We start from the raw sequence: 23,963 nt of genomic DNA, 5'->3' as shown, positions 1-23,963 counted from the left end.
GTGTACAACAAGGTATCTCGGCTCTAGTCATTTAACGGCTATCTGTCAATGATATTAAATTACTCTCTTACAGTTGGATATATAAAAAGGGACTTTGTCCTATTAAGAGATTTAGGATTCAACATATTATAAGGATGGTAATTAAAAACATAATTATAGTATAAGCTTAAAAGACCAAAAAACATAATGCAATAAAATTAACTTTTTAGGAAACAAAATTAAATATATATTTAAAGACCCTATTACATAATTAAACACCAATGTAAGTATTTTGTGTCTTTAATTATTGGAACAATATTATGTTAGCATAGTGAATAATTAACCCAATCATAAGTTTAAAATATGGTGATATACTAAGAGCATTGGCTTAAATTATACTATGGTAGGAGCAATAATTGAATGCAATCTCAGTATTTATTCCATGAATTTAATGGGTTGTGGGCACTATCGTTGAGGGAAGCTAGAAAGCAATGCTTGTGGTGGATGCCAATATTAGTGATACCACCACGCCTAAGATATGACGAATTTAATTTCAAAGAAACTGAAAACGTCGCTTTAAATTTATTTTTTTATGGACACAAAGCGTTTGCTTAGCCTCTCTTGGTGGTGATATTATATACATGGACCAACTTTGTATTATTTTTTATTTCTCGCTTTCCAACTAGCAAGTCCAATAGTTATTGAATTGAAAATGACGTGTGAAGAGTAGTAGTCCGAATGAAACCACTTCGTGTGTGTGTATATATATACACATAATATATATCACACACATACATAACTAAAATTAGCCATAATTCCCAAACATTAATTAGCATACCACTCTTTTTGACCAAATTCAATTGCGGCAAAAGTTCATCTTTGATGTCTTCTTAATGAATTATGTCGGGATGATGAGTCCTACTCGGATATCTGTTTTTAATATTCAAGTTAATTACTTATTTTGTATTTAATACAAATGAAACCGAAGTAAACGTCGATTCAATGGAAACTGCACAAAATTCAAAATGAGTTTTCCATACGATTTTAAATTAAATGCGATTGTTACGAATGGCGTATTGACTTCGCAAGGTTGAATTGCATGAAAATCATTACCCACAATAAAAAAAACGAGCACATCATTCGTCGCAAGAGTTCAAGATACTAAGTCACATTGCATACGCTAGATTTCGAATCCAAAGAACTACCATTTTAATTTTTTTGAATAATAAAAAAATGACCCTGAAAATAAGGGAAGGGGATGAAGAACAATGGAAAATAATATTTAATACTATTAACGACAAATATCAGATGCATATTTTGTCAAGACAAAAAATTATACAGCAAGATCTAACATTATTTAATCCATTAATCCTCGTTTAATATATAAACACACCCATAAATTTTTAATTATGTAACAACACACTGCTAAACTTAAAAGCTTGGACTTGTTCTAGTATAATTGTATGCTAGAATTGAGAGAAAAAATATCTTGACAAAGGTTTTGGAGAATAAAAGATTATTATCATTAGATTCAAATGATAAACACACACGATCAGTTGTATGCACTTTCTAACAGATCCTATCAGTTTGTAACTAACTTGCCTACATGGCATATATTCTAGCAGCTAGCCAATATGGCATATGATAAAGAAAAATTGTCTCAACTATCACCATTTGATAAGTTTTCTCCAATTTTCCACCAAAAGCTTAATTTGGCCAAAGATACTACTAAGTCACTTGTACAAATACAATTTTACCATCAACAATTGATGTCAACAATTTATGGGTGAACCCAAAACTCATAGATGTCAATTGTTGATATCTATTTCAACAATATTGACATCTATGTCAACAATATATATCAATTGTTGACATCATGTTGAGGGTAAAATTGTATTTGTACAAGTGGCTACTAGTATTTTTGGCTAAATTAAGCTTTTGGTGGGAAATTTGATTATTAGGTGCGACAAGTCGCACCTAATGCCTTTAGCGACGAGCTTTTAGGTGCGACTTTGTCGCACCTAACGTCGCACCTAATAAACTATTAGGTGCGACTTTTGACGTATTTGGTGCGATAATCGTTGCACAGGATGACTATTTTTGTCCTAGTGGTAGTTGATGCAATTTTTCTATGATAAATAGACTCCCATAGTTTCACTACAACATTTACCGACGATTTTTTTCGTCGGTAATAACCCTAAAATCGTCGCTAAATGTATTTAGCGACGATAAAAATCGTCGCTAATTCTCCGTGCCTAAATATATAATTCATTTATAATTTATAAAATTTATAACAAATATTTATAATTCATTTATAATTTATAAAATTTATATTTGGTATAACAAATATATAATTCTAAAAATATAAATTATAAAAAATTTATAAACTAAACATATATAATTCATTTATAACTAATTTATAATTATATAACTAAATAAATTATATTAGTTATATATAACAAACATTTATAACTAAAAATATATAATTCATTTATAACTAATTTATAACAAATATATAACTAAAGTTTATAATCCTATAACTAATTAAAATAAATTTATAACTAAAGTTTATAATCCTATATATATTAATCATATATAACTAATATATAACTAATATATAAATAAATTTATAACTAATATATATTAATCCTATAACTAACTAATATATATATATATATATATATATAGTTTTAAAAAAAAAAACTTACCGATCGGACAAAGAGGGAGAGCGCGCGCGGCCAGAGAAGGGGAGCGGCGTCGACGTCGGTGGTGGAGCGGCATCGGTGGTGGAGCGGCATCGGCGTCGGCGGCGGAGCGGCGGAGGAGCGGCGGAGGAGGAGCTGTAATGGGAGAGAGAGACTTTAGGAGAGAGATGTGAGGAGAGAGAGAGAAGTAGTGAGGAGAGAGACTTACCGGCGAGGCACACGGCGGAGGAGCGTCGGCGGCACACGGCGGACGAGGCACACGGCGGAGGAGGGAGAAAGTAGAGAGAGAAATGGAAGTTTTAGGGTTTCTGAGCGAATGGGGAAGCTGCGTCGCGATCTGGTATTTAAAGACATTTACCGACGATTTTATCGTCGCTAAATGATTTCAGTTCGTCGCTAAATGAACTTACGTTAACCAGACATTTAGCGACGATTAAATCGTCGCTATAAGTAAATTTCACACATTTAGCGACGATTAAATCGTCGCTAAATCATTTCGTTTTAATTTAATGGGAGGGATTTTTCCCTCTTTAAAATTCGTCAAAATTCGAAAACATTTAGCGACGATTATTTCGTCGCTAATTGTATAGCGACGATAAAAAAATCTTTAGCGACAATAAAATCGTCGCTAAATGTTTTCGTCTTAATTAAATTGGAGGGATTTTTCCCTCTTTAAAATTCGAAATTAATTCAACATTTTTAGCGACGATATTTTCGTCGCTAAATGAATTTTGAAATAATTAGCGACGAATTTATCGTCGCTAATTATTTTCCCGCGAACTTAGCGACGACAAAAAAGAATTAGCGACGATAAAGTCGTCGCTAATTATCTTTGCCGCCAAACTTTAATATTTCTCGCACCAAAGAATTAGCGACGATAATATCGTCGCTAAAAGGGTTATTAGCGACGATTTATTAGCGACGACTGAATCGGCGCTAATAGTTTCGTCGCTATGTTATTTCTTGTAGTGTTTGTATTGTACTCTAACATTCCCCCTCATTTTGAACCCGCCTTTATCTTCAACTATGAGCTGGTCTCTGCACTCTTAGAACTGAGAGATTGCCACAACTTTAGTAAGAATGTCTGCAATTTGAGCTGTTGTGGAGATGTCTAACTTTTACCTCTTTGTTTACCACATTTTCTCTCAAAAGTAAAGATCCAATTCAACATGTTTCGTGCGAGCATGTTGAACTTGATTTGCAGCAAGTAAGACTGTGTTTAGATTATCGCACCAAATTACTGGTGGTTGAGAGAGAATAACTTTGAGCTCTGAGAGAAGCGACTTCAGCAACAGTGCTTGCTAGACTTCTATATTCAGCCCCAGTAATGGAGCATGAAATTGTTTGCTGCTTCTTCGATTTTCAGGTGATATGGTTGAGGCCTAAGAAGATGCAGATACTATAGGTGGATCGCATGTCATCAGAATCAAATGCCCAATCGGCATCGCAGAATTTTGTGAGATTGAGAATGTGACACATTATAAGATGCAAACCGTGTTGTAGCGTGCTCTTCAAGCACATGAATATGCGTTTCACGGATTTCCAATGCTCATCGATTAGATAACACTCATGAATTGGCTGACCTTCTCGACAGAGTAAGAGAGTTTCTGTTGATTTATAGTGACATAATGCAGAGCCCTTACAATGATGCGATAGAGTTGTGGATTCCCTTTGTAGATGAAATTTTTGCGTTACGCAACATGTCCCCTATGTATTTGCCTTCGGGATAGTATAGTAGGCCATATGTAGTGTGAGTGCCTTCAATTCCCAAATAGAAATGAAGCTCACCTAAGTCTTTCCGAGCAAAGTTGTGCTGCAGGGACTTGATAAGCGTTGAGATGGTGCTGATCACTCCCAGTTACTATCATATCATCCATATACACTAGAAGATACATTACATCTTTAGTTGTGAATCTGATAAACAAAGAATGATATGATTTCGCACTTTGGAAGCCAAGCGAAAACAAAGTGTGATGTATTTGTCAAACCAAGTATGTGGCGCTTGTTTGATTCCATATAGTGCTTTGTGTAACGGGCAGAATTTTGAATCAGTACCACAAGCAGTGAAGCCTTAAGGTTGCTGCATATATACTTCTTCACTTATTGTTCTATAAATGGAAGCGTTTTTGACGTCTTGCTGGGATATCCTCCATCCTTTTGACAGTGCTAGAGTGAGTAAAACACGAACAATGGTTGATTTGACAACTAGACTGAACGTCTCATAAAAATCAAAACCTAAAGTTTGATTAAACTCTTTTGCCAATAGCTCGCTTTCAAACAGTTAAGGCTCCCATCCAAGTTCTCTTTAATTCTAAACACCCGTTTCCACCCTGTATCTCGTCGATCAGGAGGAAGATCAACAAGAGACAAAGTCTTGTTTGACATTAGAGCTTGAGCCTCGAATTCATTATGCATTGCTAGAGCCACTCAGGGTCTGTAAGAGCTTCATCAACAATGTCCGATTCACAAACAGTTGTGATGAGAGCTTTTGACTTTGTAGATGTCGAGTGTGCCTCTAGTGACCATGGCATGAGTATTGACAATAGGTGCTGGTGGAGAGGAAGATGAGGTGTAAGGCTGAGTTGAGGTTGAGGGCTCTGAGTTTGGTGTGGTATTGTTCAGAGATTGAGGAGTGGGGTTTGAGGTTGTGAAAATTTAACTGGCCAGGATAAGACTATGAGGTGGTATTTGAGGTACGGACTTGTATAATATTTGTGGCATTTAAGTGCTAGTTTGAGTGTTTCGAGGTGATGTGTCTAGAAGTGTTATATGGCTTGGTGTTGTGTGATTATTTTTGTGAGTATGAGTGGTATGGCAATTAAAAATATCACAATATGGAAATAAAGCTTCGTTAACGAGTAATTTTCTAGAGATACTAATTTTTCCATTTGTGGCTAAGCACTTATATCCTTTGTGATTTATACTATAACTGAGAAATATGGAGCCTTTAGATCTAAAGTCCATTTCGTGACCAAGTTGTAGATCTACACGAGCTTTGAAGTTTTGAAATGTAGTGAATGCCTTAGATTTATTATGCAACATGTAGATCCACGTGAACCCGGAGAAGTGGTCTACAAAATGGATGTAGTAGCGATATCAATTTGTAGATACCATTGGTTCTAGAGCCCAAAGACTCAAATGGATCAATTCTAGAGGCTTAGTGTAGATAGTTTTAGATGGCAAGTATGGTAGATTGTGAACTTTTCCTTTGCAGCAAGCATTGCAGAATGAAGACTCAACTTTATTTAATGAAGAATCAAGTTTATTACAACCAGCAAGAACAATTTGTACAATTTTGTAGAGATGGATGACCAAGGCGGCCATGCCGCAAAGTTAAAACTGAATTCTAAATAGTTGAGATTGAGGAAGTGATGCATGGCAAACTAAATTGCAATTTTTGGAGACTTGCGATTTCCGTAACATAAATGGATAAAAAAAAAAGTAGTGTTTTCTGAGTGAAAACGGTCTATTAAACAATACCCTCATAATGGGGTCTCATGATTTTAGCCAAAAACAGATGTTTAGCCCCTCAAAACGATCGTTTGTGTTCTGTCTGTTTTACTTAATTTCAGTTTTTAATTTCGTGTGTTAATGTGTGTTAAGTAGTTTTAATTATATGTATTAATTTCTTCAGTTTTAGATTGTGAACTGTCCCAAGATGCACTATAAATCTTGGTGACTTGTTTTGTATTGAAAAAGAAGAATGATGTTGATGAATACAAAAAAATTGAAACTTGAAAGTTTCCTCAAAATTCGAGCGTCGCGAGCGAGCTCTGAGTTGATGCCAAAAAGTCGGCATTCGTGCGCGAGTCAACGGTGATTGGATGCCCTGAGTCTAGAATTTGTGCGCGAATCAATAGGTGAAGGAATGTTCTTAGATCGGATATTCGTGCGCGAACAATGATCAAGTTTAACTATCTAGTAACGTTTTTCTTTTATTTCGGTTCTTAGATTGGTTTTCGATCTTTATATTCCCCGCTGTATCAGGAAGTAACAGGTTCTTCAATTGACTTTGATAGCTGAGTGGCCATGTGAGTTAAATTGCTTGCCATTTAATTGTTGTTGACATAGCTTGCTTTAAAGAGTTTTATAGACTAGTTGGGAAAAGCATAGATACCATTGACCCGAGTTCCTTCAAGCAAAGTGACCTGAGTAGCCTGATCCTTGACATAACAAGACTGAGAACGAAACTCAAAGTAGATTGAATTGTCGCTTGAGAATCCAGAGACACTTGCTAAATTCTTTGTGATTGCAGGCACATGAAGTTTCATTCATATGAAGGATTTTTGACCTTTGAGATGAATATAAACTTGACTTGCCAATGAGAGATATAGAGAGTGTCATACCATTACCAACATGAACCTTGTATTTGCCATTGTAATTGGCCTGAGAGATTATTAGCATTAGATGTGATTTGAGCCATGGCACTTGAGTCAAGGTACCATAGAGGGTCGTAGGTCACTTTTGGTGTAGCGATGAACATCTGGTGTGACGCCTGAAATGAGAATTGATTCTCATTGTAGCTCTCACAATCTTCTCAGCCGATGTAACAAAGGAATTGTAATATGTGTTCAAACCTTCAAAGATGGCGTCGATGTTGCTATTTGCGGTGAGAAGATGACTTACATATTCGAGTATATCTACGATGTTTTTTATCTTTAGCAGATACTTGTCCATTGAGATAGATCATTTCGATGTTGCCTTCAATTGACCAGTGAGTTGCTTGATTGGCTGGTTAGCAGGTCCGAAATCGCCCAGGCCGTGGAGCTACAAGCTACCATGGTGTCAAAGTCTCTCGACAACGACGAGGCTGTTATGAGGGAGAGTACTCAAGAGATTAATCGAGAGAAAATTCAAGGGATTCAATTCAATGGTAAGAATAAATCCGATACCAGACAACCATGATGACCGGGACCTCATCTGCGTGGGTGTCTCGATGGATTCAATGTGGAGAGAGATGCGTACAAGAACTAGAAAAAATTGTACACAAAACACTTATACAGTCACAAGAGCTAAAAAAAAATAGGGATTCAACGTTGAATCCCTTAATTTTATATAAAATTTGTAAATGAAACACTCAAACAGTCACAGTTTTATATGAAAAATTACACAGACTAAGTCACTTGAAACGTTGAAATTGCGATATAGCCAACGTTTCGATTAAGTTTCAAATGTAGCCAAAATTGATGATGTTGCATTACTATTCATATAGCAAATTACATGGCTATCCGTTGTTTGAAAATCGACTAATTTAATTTTATTATTCATATAGTCCAATTAGTTGCACTGAATCATTGGTTCGATTTTTATTGACTTTCTATGTTAATTTTCATGTTAATATCCTTTAACGTTGAAATTCTCTTAATTAGGGAATAGTTATGTAGTGTTATTTTGAACGTACGAAAATTCGGTTATAGTAAGCAATCAGGTAATTTTCATTAATATTAGTTTATTTTACATGTGATATCAAGTTTTTTATTTATTTAATTTCAGTTAATTTTCGATTATTTTACAAGCTCGCCGAAATGTTGGCTAGTAGATTCTCTATGATTTATACTACATAAATATATTTTCGAACCGTTTATTTTTATAAATGTCTAAATCATAAAATTTACCAAATGTTAACCAGATCCTTAAAATCATTTTTGAGATTCTTTAAGTCGCTAGTTCACCCATTTTATATCTTGAAGTCTCTCCTTCACTTTATATTCATTGAACTATATTAAAAAAAAAAAAAAAAAAAAAAAAAAAAAAAAAAAAAAAACGCTGACTTGATTTTAAACATTCCTACCCATTGTGGGACCCACTCTCGTGCGCGCACAATACAATCACAAGTTTCTCATATTTCGCCAAGCGTTTCACTTCACTTCTTATCTTTGATTTCATCAAACGCACGAAACGCTAGGGTTTGACCCAACTCAACCGTGAACCGAAGCCCACACGTGCGACTGACTCACTCCCACGCGGTTTCATACGCGCTATGCACTCGCGCCCGGCACGTCAGCTTCCGTGGGTCCCGGAGAGCGCAAGCGTGGGTCCACCTCTAGCGAGGAGCGCGTGGTCGTTTTTATAGATGGAGAGAGAGAAAGAGAGGGGGAATATTTGTTTATTTAATGTCCGTTGAGACTTGAGAGAGATTTGGTTTGGGACGGTTTGGTAAATAACGTGAAATTAGAGGGGGGGAGAATGAGAGAAATGCGAGAGAGGCATGAACGTAGTAAATGCATTAGCCATGCAGAGACTGAGTAGCTCAGACTCATTAAATGGTGGTAGATTGTAAACGGCATATGTCTATCAATATAATTATAATATACACAATATATATATGTATATTTAATTTACAAAAAAAAAAGTGAATATTTTTAGGCCTTTTTTATCAGAGTCGGATATTATATATAATAAAAAAATTAAAAAGACAGATATTACAAGCTATGATAGTATTTACAAAAAATTGGCTGCTTAAGTCACAGAATGTGTAGCAATTTAAAATTGACCAACCTTTCGTTAATATGCTGTAAATAGCCATATTGCTTACGTGGCAGCTTATTAATTAAATTAGTTTACACTTTTCCCCTTATTTAATTCGCAGAAACCGAATAGGGAAGTTTTCAAAATTTGAAATTTGAAATTTCCTGCAAATTTTGAAAATTAATAACCCATTTATTGTTATATTTTTGGAAGTTTTTAGCGTTGACTTTAGGTAATTAGTATCTATTTTCGTGGCAATTTATATGTATAAACTCTGTAAATATATTCTTCATTTATTGATATTATTTTGTCTGTCATATATTCATAATTTCCAGAATTTTCGTGCTCAAAATATTTCCAGAATTTTTTTCAGTTCAAATACACGATTATACTGTAAATATGCTTTGTATTTACAATGAATATACTGTAAATATGCTTTGTATTTACAATGATTATACTGTAAATAAGCTTCGTATTTACACGAATATACTGTAAATATGATTTCTATTTACACGAACATACTGAAAAAAAAAAAAACTGTTCTTCGCGGAGTCCATAATATCGATCGGGACCTTTGGACGCAGATTCTTCTCTTCTCGGAAAATTCAAACAGGGAGCACGAGAGAAAAAAAAAAATCAATCTCTTGAATTCCGACGGTTCTCTTTGATGAATACCTTCTCAATTTGATGAATTTTCACGGAAAATACCTTCTCAATTTGATGAATTCCGACGGTCCTCTTTGATTCCAGCAGAACTCCTCGTCAATCTCTTCTCGGCAACTCCCGGAGACTCCGCGGTCCGAGCGCGCGCGGGGTTTGGGTCCGCTCATGACGGGGTGTTTGGTGGTGGTCCGGTCGAGCGTTCTCTTCTTCCTCGAGCTCTCACTCCCTCGATATCTCTCTCGGTTCTCTCTCTCTCTCTCTCTCTCTCGGCTCTCTTTCATCTTTTTTTTTTTTTTTTTTTTGAAAAACTATAAATGTGAGCGGTTGTGGTTAAGTGTGAACACGGCTACACGGTTATAATTACCTCCTTAATATTCGCGAGCATTAATAACCAAATATTTGACTTGATTACGTGTAAATAGCCGATAGAAACTGGGCGGGAAAACAAAATGGTAGTCTAGTCATATTTTGGCTGTAAATAAATCCTCCTGGCTATTTACCAGTTATTAACAAAATGTGGGCTAAAAATAAATTGTCTCCTGAAATTAATTACCCTAGTATTTAAGGTCCTGCGTTAAACTCTAATAGCTGGTCCTTTAAAACTTATATCTGTAACTGTTAGAATTTTATAAATTACTTGTTCATATATTAGAATTTTATGGGGAATATGATATTGGCGTAAACCAAGTTATGAAAGTGAGTGACAAAATCCAGTTTCAGAAACCGGTAGATAATCCTTCACGTTTTTTTTTTTTAGTAAAGATAATCCATGCTTTCAATTATGTTTTATTTTTTACTTTTCTTTTTAGAGAAAAGTGCGGCACATAGAGAAATTTCAACAGTATTAGCGTAGTTTGTCCCTAAAGTTTTTGTTTTGCGAATTGTCCCTAAAGTTTTTATTCAATTCTTGAATTGATATTTTTCAAATGAAAGATGTGATACTATATATATATATATATATATATATATATATATATATATATATATATATATATATATATATATATAAGAACTTCTACCGGTGTGTATGTCAATAAATAACATTTTTGGGGTGTTGAACACAAGCTTACGTATGTATAGATATCTACATATATATGAAATCGATATATTTAGCATATTTTTACTATTAAACCCAATTCTTATTTCTCAAGAAAAAAATTTCGGGTTAAATTTATCAAAAATGTATTCCGGGAACAAAAAGAAAACCCTGAGATGTTAACGTATAAGATTTCTAAAGTATTATTTTTAAAGGTATTTGTTGTCGGTGGAAATTAAATTCACGTCTTCCACTTTGAAGGGATTGCCGTGTTACCATTAAACCAAACTAGATATCACATATTTATAAGCCATTAAGTACATTCTTGATGAGAAAGGTATTAAGTACATTCTTGATGAAAAAGAAAAAAAAAGTATGGTACTCGTTTTTTCTTTTATTAACAGGTCGATAAAACTAATTTTCCATTATCGATGGACCTTAAAACGAAAGAACAACAAATTTATGGCATAGATCACGTCTGTAACTCATAGGTTCTTTTCAATGAAAAATTAATATCCTTATTGTCACATATAAGGATTTGCAACAACCATAATGTATTGGAAGCAGGGGCGGACCGACGTGTTACACAGGGGTGGTCTGGGCCACCTCCAACTTTGAGAAATTAGTAAATATTATGAGGATATTGGCAATTTTTTGGTTCAAAACGCCGTCGCTCGAGAGTTTTTGGTGTGAGTTTATAAAAGTCTTAGCCGAGAGAAGAAGTGAGAGGGGAGAAAAGAGAGGAGATAAACAACTTCAAAAGCAATTGACACATACTTTTTTTTATTTATTCAAATTCTTTTTATATCTTCTTTATATATATATATATATATATATATATATATATATATATATATATATTATTAACTTATATTCGTAACATTAATTTTGTTGTAATTCTAATCGACTATCGTAGTTTCCGTCTTTAATGTAATTTTCATGGAACATTTTTACATTATTTTCCTCGCAATTTTTATCGGTCCCCAAAATTTTTGATTTTCCAGATCATTTGATGACAATACAATAAATAAAAAAATCGACAACCTCTTTTGTAGTTGCTATTGATTAATTTTAGAATAATTTTGATATTTACTTGTGGATTTGTTTTGTATTTTTTATTCAAAATTTTAAAATCACTTGTTTTGTACGAAATCAAGTGATTTTAAAATTTTGATTTAGATTGAAGATACATTTTAAAATAATTTTTTTCTTGATTAATTTAATTTATATTTTTATTATGATATTTTATACAATTTATTATATCGGTTATTTCGTAAAACAAAAAGTATATATATATACATACATATATATATACATACATATATATATATATATATATATATATATATATATATATATAGTCGCCCACCCTCAACTTTAATTTCTGGTTCCGCTCCTAGTTGAAAAAATTCAAAATAGAAGGACTCTCAAAGACATAATTTTGGTGACATTATCACCTTATTGCAAACTCTATTCTTATGTCTTTTGTTAGGGTGTAGGTTTAATCCTCAACTCTAGCAAATATCTTCAATATTAAAGCTTAACATTTTCCTTGTTATATGTGTTAATGTCCATTGTAATTCTTTTGACTATATATGTTGTGATGAAAGAATGAAAAATAGTCTCACAGTCTTTTTCCTTTTTTATTTTATACCATTTTTTCATTCATACAATTCATATATTAGATTACATGGAACCTTTAATTTTAGATTACAAATAAATCTTGTAAAAGTTAAATGAGTTTTAAACTATCATTTATAATCTGAAGTTTTCTAATTGTTATAAATTATAGGAACTATATAATAATTAGGTCATTGTTTTTTTGGCTGTCACCGAATTCACGTCACAGCCAGTGTCATACTTTCATGTATGTATTTATACCTTACATCTTCTCCAAACTAATAAATGCATACATTATGTTCTCCACAATTATGATAATAGGTTATCCTTTAAATTTTGTTTCCTTCTCTATAATTGACAATGATACATGTGTTATCTCAACAGACCAATATTCATTTCAAAATCATTATTATAAGATCAACGTTGTTGGTTTCATTTAATTCAGGGAAGTTGTAGTTTTTTTTTTTCTCTGGGTTGTGTATTTATATTACCTTTCTAATGGCGGTTGAATTGTGTATGCAGGCATTGAATTGTAAGCATATATTTTAATAATGCAATAGAAGGAGAGACGAAAGCAAAAGCTTTTTAGATATTTTTATTAAACCACCTGCGCAAATATCGCTGTACTTGAAAATTAATTTAGATATCAGTATGAATACATTACATATTAATATAATTGCAGCATTGATATTATATTTGAGTTATAAAAGCTTTTAATTGGTATTTCATACATAGCTTCTCATCAAAACTTTTCAAGAATCATTCCTACGACTAAAGGTGGAAATAAACACTGACATGCTGGCCAAAAACTAAAGTGTTCCATTTAAATCATTATTCTTTTGTCCAGATTTATAACAGTTTTAAGAAGCTAATTAACATATAAATAATTGCCATCTGAGATTGGAAACTCCTCCTTTGTTTTATGAAACATGATCATACGACTTGAGTACTAAGAATTAATGGCTGTTTTCGCCTAACTGGATTATATATATATATATATATATATATATATATATATATATATATATATATATATATATTAATTTTCAGGCACTAGAATTGTACTTAAAATTCTATCTAATTCGTATTTATAATTCTTACTGTCACTACAAAAATAAGCGTTTTTGTAGTACACAAAATTATATATCGCAATACTATTTTAAAGTCTTTGCTCCAGAAGTTCATCGTCATTCCATCGCATATTTCAATGGCATAAACACTTTGCAGGATAGAATTATGATGATAACAAAACCTTATTATGTTTCAAATATTTGTGTACAAATATAAGTACACATTAAATAAGTTTTATATATGCATCTTCTTTAGCGCTAAAATAAGTTTCACGTTGCTGACATTTGATTAGAGTATAGCTAAAATTGATTAGTGCATATTCTTTAGTACACAGATCTTCACTGTTAGCTATATTATTTTCGTTCCCAAACAATAATTTTCTTACTATACGAAATTAAAATTTTGTAATTTACTATCAAGGATTGTATCTCTCTTGAAAAAAATGGCAACAGATATATTCTACCTTCTCACTTATTTTCCTTTATTAAAATGTAAACCAATTAATCTTCAGATTTCTTTAAGTCATACATAGCTGATAGCTTCTCATCAAAACTTTTCAAGAATCCTTCCTACGACTCACGAAAAACTATTACGCAACTTATACTAATCGAGACAGCTTTCTGTCTGTATGTATCGATTTCTTTTAGGCATTTTATTCATTAAGAAGTCTGCACCACAGTGATGGAAAAGTTATTAATCAATATTACTCAGACAGTAATATCACACTCACACATGCCATATATATAATTGATTACATCTATATATATTAAAAAAAATTCAAGTAGCATTCAAGATGGAACAAACAGAAAGCGAATACAGAAAATAAGAAAAAAAAGATAGTCTATTTTTTGCGTAATAAAACTAATCTAAAATTAATTAATAATCACAATAAAAATCAATATTAGTTAAAAAAAAATTAAACGAAATCAAGAAACTAACCAAAAAAAAGGAAGTCTCTGGTTTGGTAGCCGTCATTCGTTTGAAGAAATACTACCACATTACTCTCATTGACACCAAAGCCATACACCTAGAAAATTAAAAACCATGCCTCTCTCTTTCACATACACAACAAAAAATAAAATAATAAAATAAAATAAAATAAATCCCTTTCTCTTTCTCTCTCTCATAGCAATTGCACCATTAAATGCTGGTGCACCCTCTCAATACGCTCTGCAATTACTCATCGCTGCCACATTTTCTCTTCCTTTATATCATTTCTCTCCAACCCTTTAATTTCTTTCATCTCATCTTCTCCCTTCCTTATATAATACTTTTTCCTCTTCTTCCTCATATACACTCTTCCTTTCCTTACGCCAAGTGTTTGTATTTGTAGAAACTACTCTCTTCAAAACCCACCTTCTCTATTTTTTTTTATTCGCAAACCCCAATTCGCTGTTTTAATTACCGGCTAAAAAGTCAGATCTCAGAGAGAGAGGGTTTTCTATTACGATTGAGGTATTCAATTCTCTTGTGCTGAGAAATAATTGGCTTCTTTGTTGATATATTTATATATATGAGTATTAATTTGACGCTCGCTTTATTTTCTCTTTGTTTCAGATGGGCTTCTACGGAGAATTACTGAACGTGTTGTGAAGTCAAAGTTTGACAATCCGAAATCTTCGTGTGTGTGTGTTACAGAAATATATAAACTATTATATATTTCACTTGGGTTTGTCTGATTTTGGTCTGTCCAAAAAGCCGAATCCAAAAATTGTCAACCCTATCTCTCTTTTTCACTTGATAAGAAGAATCGCGTAGACAATTTAAAAGCGAGATAATTACAAACTTTTCAAGAGAGAGAGTGAGAGACAGAATCCAGTGTCAGTTCTAAATCCATTGCAAAACGAAATCCAAACCGAGGAAAAGTACTTACAAAAGAAAGCAAACTTTTTTGTTAGTCTCTTGCAAAGATTAGAACAGTGCTGAGTACACGTGTCAGCGGCGTTATGTTAGACCTCTGGGAGAGAAAAAAAAGAGCGTTACATACACATCAGCGAGACGTATATTATAATATTAATATAATGTGTCTATTTAGGTTTTTCTAGGGTTTGTGGGTATTACAAATATGCCTGCTGGGATTATGATTCCAGCTAGAAACATGCCGTCAATGGTGGGAAGAAATGGAAGTGTTGGTGCTTTTGGATCTTCTTCAGGACTCTCTCTTGGTCAGGTCTGGTTTCTTTTTTTTCTTTTTTTTTTAATTTTTTCCCTTTCTCATTCAATTTATTTTCCTTTCATTTTTCTACTCCTTTTTTTAATACAATATTACATAGAAGGTTTTAGATCCACTTTTCACCCTTCTTTGTGAATATCGATTTTTCCATTTTCGCTTGAAGGAAAATCTTGTTCATGCTCATGGATTAGATGCTGATCACTGTTTACTACTAAGGCAAATTAATTAAGAATAATAATAAAATTAAAAACTAATTATTTAGGGAAAAATCATTCTCGGTACTTGAAAAAAGGTTTTTAAGACATTTCTCTCTTCAGTCTTCTCTCACACTGACCAAAGATCTAGAGAAGAGGGATTTCAAAGACCAAGGCCTTCTTATCTCGTAGTCAAATACTATTTTAAACAAGTGTTCTTTTTAGCATTCCTCCAAAGAGTAAAAGAAAATCAAAATGTACCTAGTTAGGGTTGCACTTCCAAATTATCATGATACATAGCCAGATTCTTCATTTCCCCTTGAGTTTTTGGAAAAGAAATAAAATAGCAATTAATAATATGATCTGTTCGCGAACCCAAGATCTTTTCGAATCCTTAAAGATCTGTGAATTGGTCTTATGTTTATAGCCAAACATGATGGAAGCTGGGCAACTCCATCACCACAGTGTACTAGATCACATGGCACAGAACACCTCTGAGAGCGATATCGCTCGAAACCTTGCTCGCGATGATGAGTTTGACAGCGGCACAAAATCGGGAAGTGAGAACCAGGAAGGAGCAGCATCGGGCGATGACCAGGACGGTCAGCCGCGCCAGAAGAAGAAGCGCTACCACCGACACACTCAACATCAGATTCAAGAAATGGAATCGTAAGAATAAGGGCATGATAATTAGTTTCCGAAGTATTTTTTACTTGATCTAGTTATAATTTCGTAACTTTCTGGGTGTGTGTGTGTTTTTTTGTTCTTAGGTTTTTCAAGGAGTGCCCTCACCCGGACGACAAGCAAAGGAAGGAGTTGAGCCGTGAGTTGGGGTTAGAGCCGCTGCAGGTTAAATTTTGGTTCCAAAACAAGAGGACTCAAATGAAGGTTGGTCTACATAAATTATTGTGCAATCATATCGTCCCGTGGACCTTTTATTTAGATGCGAATATCGATATTTTTTCGCAATGATCGTGTGCTTGTCCCGGCTTAATGCGCCTTAAATAATTTTTGTTTCTTGGTTATTATTTGCAATTTTGTGTTTGGTGTCACTACTTTTAATGCTAATGAAATTTATGTTTACTCTGGGCCGAATAATAAAACCGCATCTTGTACTTTTATTTTCGGCCGGTTACGAAATATTCTTGTGATTGATAGTTAAAAAGACACCTAACTTATTAATTGTTTGTTGCGCCGATTACTTCACTTTCGAGAAGATTTTTACTTGATTGTTTTTATGCTAGTAATAATGATTTGAAGATTTGCTTGACATACATACAAATTAGTGTTCCTAACTTCGTAATTTGATTCTTTTGCAGACACAACATGAGCGTCATGAGAACACACAACTCCGAACTGAGAATGACAAACTTCGGGCAGATAATATGAGGTACAGAGAAGCCCTGGGCAACGCTTCTTGTCCTAACTGTGGAGGCCCGACGGCATTAGGAGAGATGTCATTTGACGAACATCATTTGAGACTCGAAAATTCCCGATTGCGAGAAGAGGTAATATTGCGTAGACTTCTATGGATTTCTGTGTCATATACATTTAGACCATGTTTGTTAGATTTTCTTTTTGTGTTTCCTGTTTCCCAAAAAAAATTGAAGGGCAGAGCTTTTTATCATTTAGGTAAAAATTTATCTTTAATTTTAAAGGTAACAAAAACCCGAAACACGGAAATTCTATCAAACAAAGCCTTAATTTTTTTCCAAACAAACAATATTTTGGTCACATTTGATAACATTTTGGTTTTCTGAACCAAATTGAAAGACAGGTGCATTGTTTGTCATTAAGAGTACATTTCTATCCTGTGATTTTTCAAAAGGAAACAAAAAACCGCAACGACGAAAATGTCATCAAACAAGTTTTATTCTATCCAAACAAACAATGCTGAGTGCAAAATTTTCTTTTCTGTCCCATGTATATCTTGATAAGTCTCTCCGAGTCAAACTCGACGGTTATAGTAGCTGTAACATTTAATGATAATTTGTTGTGCCAGTAGAGAGAATGGATATCCTTGACACGGCGTGATGCCCTTGAACTGTTACAAAGCGACCTAGTCATATAAAATCCCAAATCCCTAATTTTTATTTACAAGAGGAATCATTTTCCCAGCACTTAACTCTCTCTCAATCTCTCTTTTAGATTGATCGCATATCGGCAATAGCTGCGAAGTATGTGGGTAAGCCGGTGGTGAACTACCCTCTCCTTTCGTCCCCCGTTGCTTCCCGTGGAAGTCCCTTAGAACTCGGGGTAGGGAATTTTGGTGCACCGACAGGCATGAACGCCGAAATGTATGCTTCGGCTGGGGAGCTTCTGAGGACTATGAGTGCCCCGTCCGAGGCCGACAAGCCCATGATCATTGAGCTCGCCGTGGCAGCCATGGAGGAGCTCATCAGGATGGCCCAAATGGGAGAACCCCTTTGGATGACAAGCCTCGACGGGTCCAGCGCTGTCCTCAACGAGGAAGAGTATGTCCAGACCTTCCCGCGTGGGATCGGGCCCAAGCCCGCTGGCTTCAAGTGTGAGGCCTCCCGCGAGACCTCTGTCGTCATCATGAACCACATCAACCTCGTCGAGATCCTCATGGATGTGGTACGTATACAATCTTTTTCATTAATCCCAATTTCAAAATCCCTAACCCTAACCCTAACCGTAACCCTAATCTAGAACCAATGGGCGACTGTGTTCTCCGGGATCGTCTCGAGAGCAATGGCTTTGGAAGTTCTCTCCACCGGAGTTGCCGGGAATTTCAACGGAGCACTTCAAGTGGTATGTAGATGCTTACACACAAAATCCATTATATAATATATATATATATATATATATATATATATATATATATATATATATATATGTACGCATATGTACATGGTTTCTCAAGTTCTGGTTTTGTAGATGACCGCGGAGTTTCAAGTGCCATCACCGCTGGTTCCAACGAGGGAGAGCTATTACGTCCGGTACTGCAAGCAAACCTCTGACGGGATATGGGCTGTGGTTGACGTGTCGCTCGACAATCTCCGGCAAACTCCGTCGGTCCGTTCTTGCCGCAGAAGGCCCTCCGGCTGCCTCATCCAAGAAATGCCCAATGGATATTCAAAGGTACTATCATACAAGTTAAACCCTAATTATAATTTATGAGAGTATTTTATTCATGACCCAACTTGTGAAACTGAATTGGGAGTACTGTACTGATTGTCACAGGTGACGTGGATAGAGCATGTAGAGGTGGACGACAGAGGAGTCCACAACCTGTACAAGCAGATAGTCAACTCCGGCCACGCCTTTGGAGCCAAACGCTGGGTCGCGACTCTGGACCGCCAGTGTGAACGCTTGGCTAGTGCAATGGCGACTAACATTCCCACCGGTGACGTTGGAGGTATAAATTATATTTTCATTCCCAAATCACCGACACACCCATAGAAGGAAAAAAAAAAAAAGTCATTTCAATATTGCAGGGCTTTTGGCTGATCCTTTCTGATTTGACATGTGTTTGTTAATGTCTGACTGATTAGATTTGCTTTATAGCTACAAGTTCTGAAGGATTCTTAATTTAATTTCCAAATCACCGAACTCGTAGGGGAAAAAGAGAAGTCATTTCATTGCAGTTGAATCACTTCCCGTATCTGATTCGTTAATAATGCTTGATAAGTAACACTTGATTATTTTTTTCTTTCTATTACATTCGTGAAATTTTAAAACCCATCTGTCAAATTAATATATAGTTGTTGTTAGTCTAGCTAAAGAGGTCTTGAATTTCACGTCCACTCTAGTTTTTCTAACTTCATATGCTTTTAAAAGAAATTTCACCTCTACCTGATTTAACACGTGTTGTTAATGTTTGATTGATTGTTTATATTTGATTGATGAAATTAAAACCCCACCAGCCAAATTAAGCCCAATTTCACCAATTAATAGCTACTAATTTCAGCACTTAGAAGTGTGAGAATGGAGGTAAGAAGTGGGTGTTTTGGTGTGTAAAGTAGTGATAACGAACCAAGAAGGAAGGAAGAGCATGCTGAAGCTGGCGGAGAGGATGGTGATAAGCTTCTGCGCGGGAGTGAGCGCCTCGACGACTCACACGTGGACGACTCTGTCAGGCACCGGCGCCGACGACGTCAGAGTCATGACCCGAAAGAGCGTCGACGACCCCGGCCGCCCTCCCGGCATCGTCCTCAGCGCCGCCACCTCCTTCTGGCTCCCCGTCCCTCCCACCAGAGTCTTCGACTTCCTCCGCGACGAAAACTCCAGAAGCGAGGTATACTCATTTTTATGTATTCTGAGAATTTTGACCCACTTATAAAAATTTCTTATGAAATTAGCAAAATAAACTTCATTTTTTTTCTCTAAAAACTTTCATTACTTCCAAACACATTAATTCAGTACGAGTTTCTTTCAATTCCTTCATTTTCTTATGTAGTAAAAACTCATGTTCGAAAAAGAAGGTTTGGGTAATTTGTTTATTTATTCATTTCGAAAGACTAATTCATGGTCAATTGTTGCAGTGGGACATACTCTCCAACGGAGGAGTGGTTCAAGAAATGGCACACATTGCCAACGGCCGTGACACCGGAAACTGCGTCTCTCTCCTCCGAGTAAACGTAAGCAAATTATCTTTATTCTCACACTCAAAACTAGATCATTGGATTTGGAACTATAGTAACATAATTATTGGTGTGCTTTTGTGTACATGTATATAGAGTGCTAATTCAAGCCAGAGCAACATGCTTATACTCCAAGAGAGCTGCACCGACCCGACCGCCTCGTTCGTGATCTACGCACCGGTCGACATCGTGGCCATGAACGTCGTTCTCAATGGCGGAGATCCTGACTACGTGGCGCTCCTTCCCTCTGGATTTGCGATCCTCCCTGATGGTTCTGCCACCGGTGGATCATCTGAATCTGGAGGGTCCGGCGGGTCACTCCTCACCGTGGCGTTTCAGATATTGGTGGATTCGGTCCCAACGGCGAAGCTCTCGCTGGGCTCAGTCGCCACCGTCAACAATCTCATTGCCTGCACCGTCGAGAGGATCAAGGCTTCTCTGGCCTGTGAGAACGCTTGAGTAGTCGAGGAAATCCACACAATCCAAACAGCTAAACTCTTGTAAGCGTATCTTTTCATTATAAACTAATGCCTTTTTTTGTCCATTCAAGTGAAATTTTAGTTTTTAAACTAGTTTTGAGCAAAATAGGCTTTAATATAATTTATTTAGTTCGCAGGTTACTTAAGTTGGCACAAGTGGTTTAAGTTTTTTTAGGTGATAGATTTTATTAAAAAGTTTAAATCTTATATGAAAAGGACTAAAATGCTACAAATTTTGATAGTTTAAGAGTTTTTATGGGAAAAAGATAGTTTATGGACCGAAATATCACTCTCTTAGATAATTAACACTTTTAGCGCAAATAGTCTCTAAACTACAAATTTTATTTAGTCAGCAGGTTACTTCAGTTGGCACAAGTGGTTCAAGGTTTTTTAGGTGATAGATTTCATTAAAAAGTTTAAATCTTATGTGAAAAGGACTAAAATGCTACAAATTTTAATAGTTTAAGAGCCATTTTACGGGAAAAAGATGGTTTATGAAGCAAAATATCACTCTCTTAAGAATAGTTTAGAGACTATTTGTGCTAAAAGTGTCAATTATCTAATACTGTTAGTACATAAAAAATTGGGTTATTAAGTTATATAGCCACACGGTTATAGTGAATTGAGATATAGCTCATCTTTCGTTAATTTTTGTAAATAGCCAAGTTAACTTATTAACAGTAATAAAATACTTATTTAATCCAGTTAAACATGTAAAAAAAGGTGATTAATAGGCTGTCACGTATGCAAGTTGACTATTTACAAAGTATTTATCAAAAGTTGGCTAATTTACAATTCCTATAATTAACTGGCTTACGTAGCCAATTTTTTGTAAAAAAATTTGATGCAAAATCAATTGCTTTCCTTTAAAATAAATAGACAATGGAGAGAAAGAAAAAAAAAAACTATCCTTTACATAAAATAAGAACTAGTTTATTATTTTGTTGATTATCATCTGTCTCCTTTTTCTTTTTGTTTCTCCGTTGGTTTCTACTATTGGAGGTAGTTCTGACCACTTTTCCTTTAACTTTGGCATTACTTTGACAGAAATTAAGGAAGATGAATGAAGGGAACTAAGAGGTAATTAATTAGTATCTGCAAAAGTGTTTAAAGGTGTTGATGACGGATTAATGTGGAGAAGTCAAGAGCGCACCATCCTTTCCATGATGCGACGGAATTAAGGGTTCGGGTATTGACTTCATCGAAAGAAAAAAGTAGAAGAACAAACTCATTTGAAGGCGAAAAGAAAGAAGAAGAAGAAGAACCTTATTATGTTCTATGAATATTCTGTTTTTAGTTTCTCTTTTTTTTTTTTGGAACTCCCTTACCTTTCTATCTTCCTTTTGTCTAACTTTTGGTTTTAGGTTTTTATTTTTAATGCTCATACATTTCAAGTCTTTCTCTTTTGTTTTGTGGTTTTGATGATCTTTCAAAGCCACCCCTTTACAACAAGACATGCTTATTTAGAATTCTTTTTGTCCTCAGAATATGATGTTTTGATATGGATATTTTCAATTATATAAAAAGTCGGCTAATATGGTTTCAGATTCAATACAATTTTTTCTTATCAATCATTTATCTTTTTTTTTTTTAATGAAAGGTACATAAATAATTTATCCTTTTCATTTAATAAGTAATTTATTCTGCTTTTACTGTAATTTAGCTAAAATCAACTCAATTGTCCACAACTGAGAATCTATTTCACATCATTTTTTAGACACCATAACCTTATGTTTCGTCTGATAGTTGTGTTTTTGAAAAGAAGAAGAGAGATGTCAAAAATAGGGATTATTCCTAAATTATGACATCCACACTAGTTTAGGTTCAAAATTCAATATGTCTAATTTAATCCAAATTATAATTATTTTATATTTTTTGGTACAAAAATACCCTCAATAAAACATTCTTTTCTTTTTATTTTCGTTTTATTTACTCTCTCTCTCTCTCTCTCTCTCTCTCTCTCTCTCTCTCTCTCTCTCTCTCTCTCTCTCTCTCTCTCTCTCTCTCTCTCTCTCTCTCTCTCTCTCTCTCTCGTGCTTAGCTAAAAAGACATTTTTCAATGACTTCATGCTCAATAACGATTTTTAGAATTCTGAAAAAGTTTTAAACAATTTATGAAAATCTGGAAAATCGTTGAAAATTTATTGACATCGATGTCAATAAAAGGAAAAAATGTTAATAAATCTTTAAACGAATTTGTAGATTTTTTTTCCAATTTTTCCAGATTTCAAAAAAAAAAAAAAAAAAAAATCTTGGTGAGCTTTTTCTTCGTCGCGTAGGGCTAGATAATTCTAGGGTTTATAATAACGTGGGTTAGTTTTTTTTTTTTTTTTTAAGAGAAGTAAGAGAAAAAAAAAACTAACAAAAATGATAAAGGGTATAAAGATAATTGCACAAAAAGTGTGATCATAGTTTTGGATTAAATTTAACATATTGGATTTTGATATTAAACTAGTGTGGATGTCATAGCTTATGAATAATCCCTCAGAAATATGTAGAGTATAGATCTTGAACTACTCCAAGCAAAATTTTTATTTTTAGAATATAATGTGCTCGGTCAGAAGTAGTGATAATGCACATGCTCGGTAGATGAGAGTTGAGACTTGAGAGTTGAGACCATTTTTTTCCATGATCTCGTAGACAGCTTAGAAGCCTCACTGGCTTATATAAATTATAAAGAAAAGCCTGCTGTGTTTTGGTTGTTGGCTGATGGGAAGAGAGACCTGTGAGGTGGGGCTGTAGTCTCCAATGGATTTTATTTAATTATTTTAAATATAGGTTAATTAAATAAACCTAAACTATTAATTCAATTGAATTTAAAACACATGCCTTTTTTTTTAGAAGAATGCCTTAATTATAAATGCAAAAACTTATGTAAATAACACTGGATAAATAACAAAGTTTATTTTAGTTTTTTTTTTTTTAAACTCTATGTTTTTGTTTAACCATGTGTTAAATTTTTTTTAAA

General features: G+C 34.4%; 1 protein-coding gene across 2 annotated transcripts; it reads left to right on the top strand.

Annotated features, from left to right (window-relative positions):
- Positions 1 to 14,713: 14,713 nt before the first annotated feature.
- LOC149407649 (homeobox-leucine zipper protein HDG2-like) lies at positions 14,714 to 22,482 on the top strand. 2 transcript variants are annotated; one of them, XM_089614727.1, is made up of 13 exons: positions 14,714 to 14,997; positions 15,100 to 15,712; positions 16,337 to 16,578; positions 16,680 to 16,797; positions 17,229 to 17,417; positions 18,058 to 18,507; positions 18,583 to 18,684; positions 18,811 to 19,014; positions 19,117 to 19,291; positions 19,899 to 20,170; positions 20,418 to 20,513; positions 20,613 to 21,016; positions 22,043 to 22,482. In XM_089614727.1, exons 2-12 carry the CDS (start codon positions 15,608 to 15,610, stop codon positions 20,973 to 20,975), a joined length of 2,316 nt encoding a protein of 771 aa, XP_089470853.1. In that variant the 5' UTR covers positions 14,714 to 14,997; positions 15,100 to 15,607; the 3' UTR covers positions 20,976 to 21,016; positions 22,043 to 22,482. The 2 variants fall into 2 exon arrangements, with proteins under 2 accessions (XP_089470853.1, XP_089470849.1); XM_089614723.1 differs by having other exon boundaries at positions 19,896 to 20,170.
- The last annotated feature ends 1,481 nt before the right edge of the window (positions 22,483 to 23,963 follow it).

Source organism: Urtica dioica, chromosome 1 (genome assembly GCF_054948205.1).
Source record: "Urtica dioica subsp. dioica isolate 48M chromosome 1, U.dioica_male_clone48M_v1_H2, whole genome shotgun sequence".
In the NCBI taxonomy this organism is placed as follows: domain Eukaryota; kingdom Viridiplantae; phylum Streptophyta; class Magnoliopsida; order Rosales; family Urticaceae; genus Urtica; species Urtica dioica.
The sequence above is the reverse complement of the archived record's forward strand: the minus strand, read 5'-3'. Positions and strand labels throughout refer to the sequence as shown.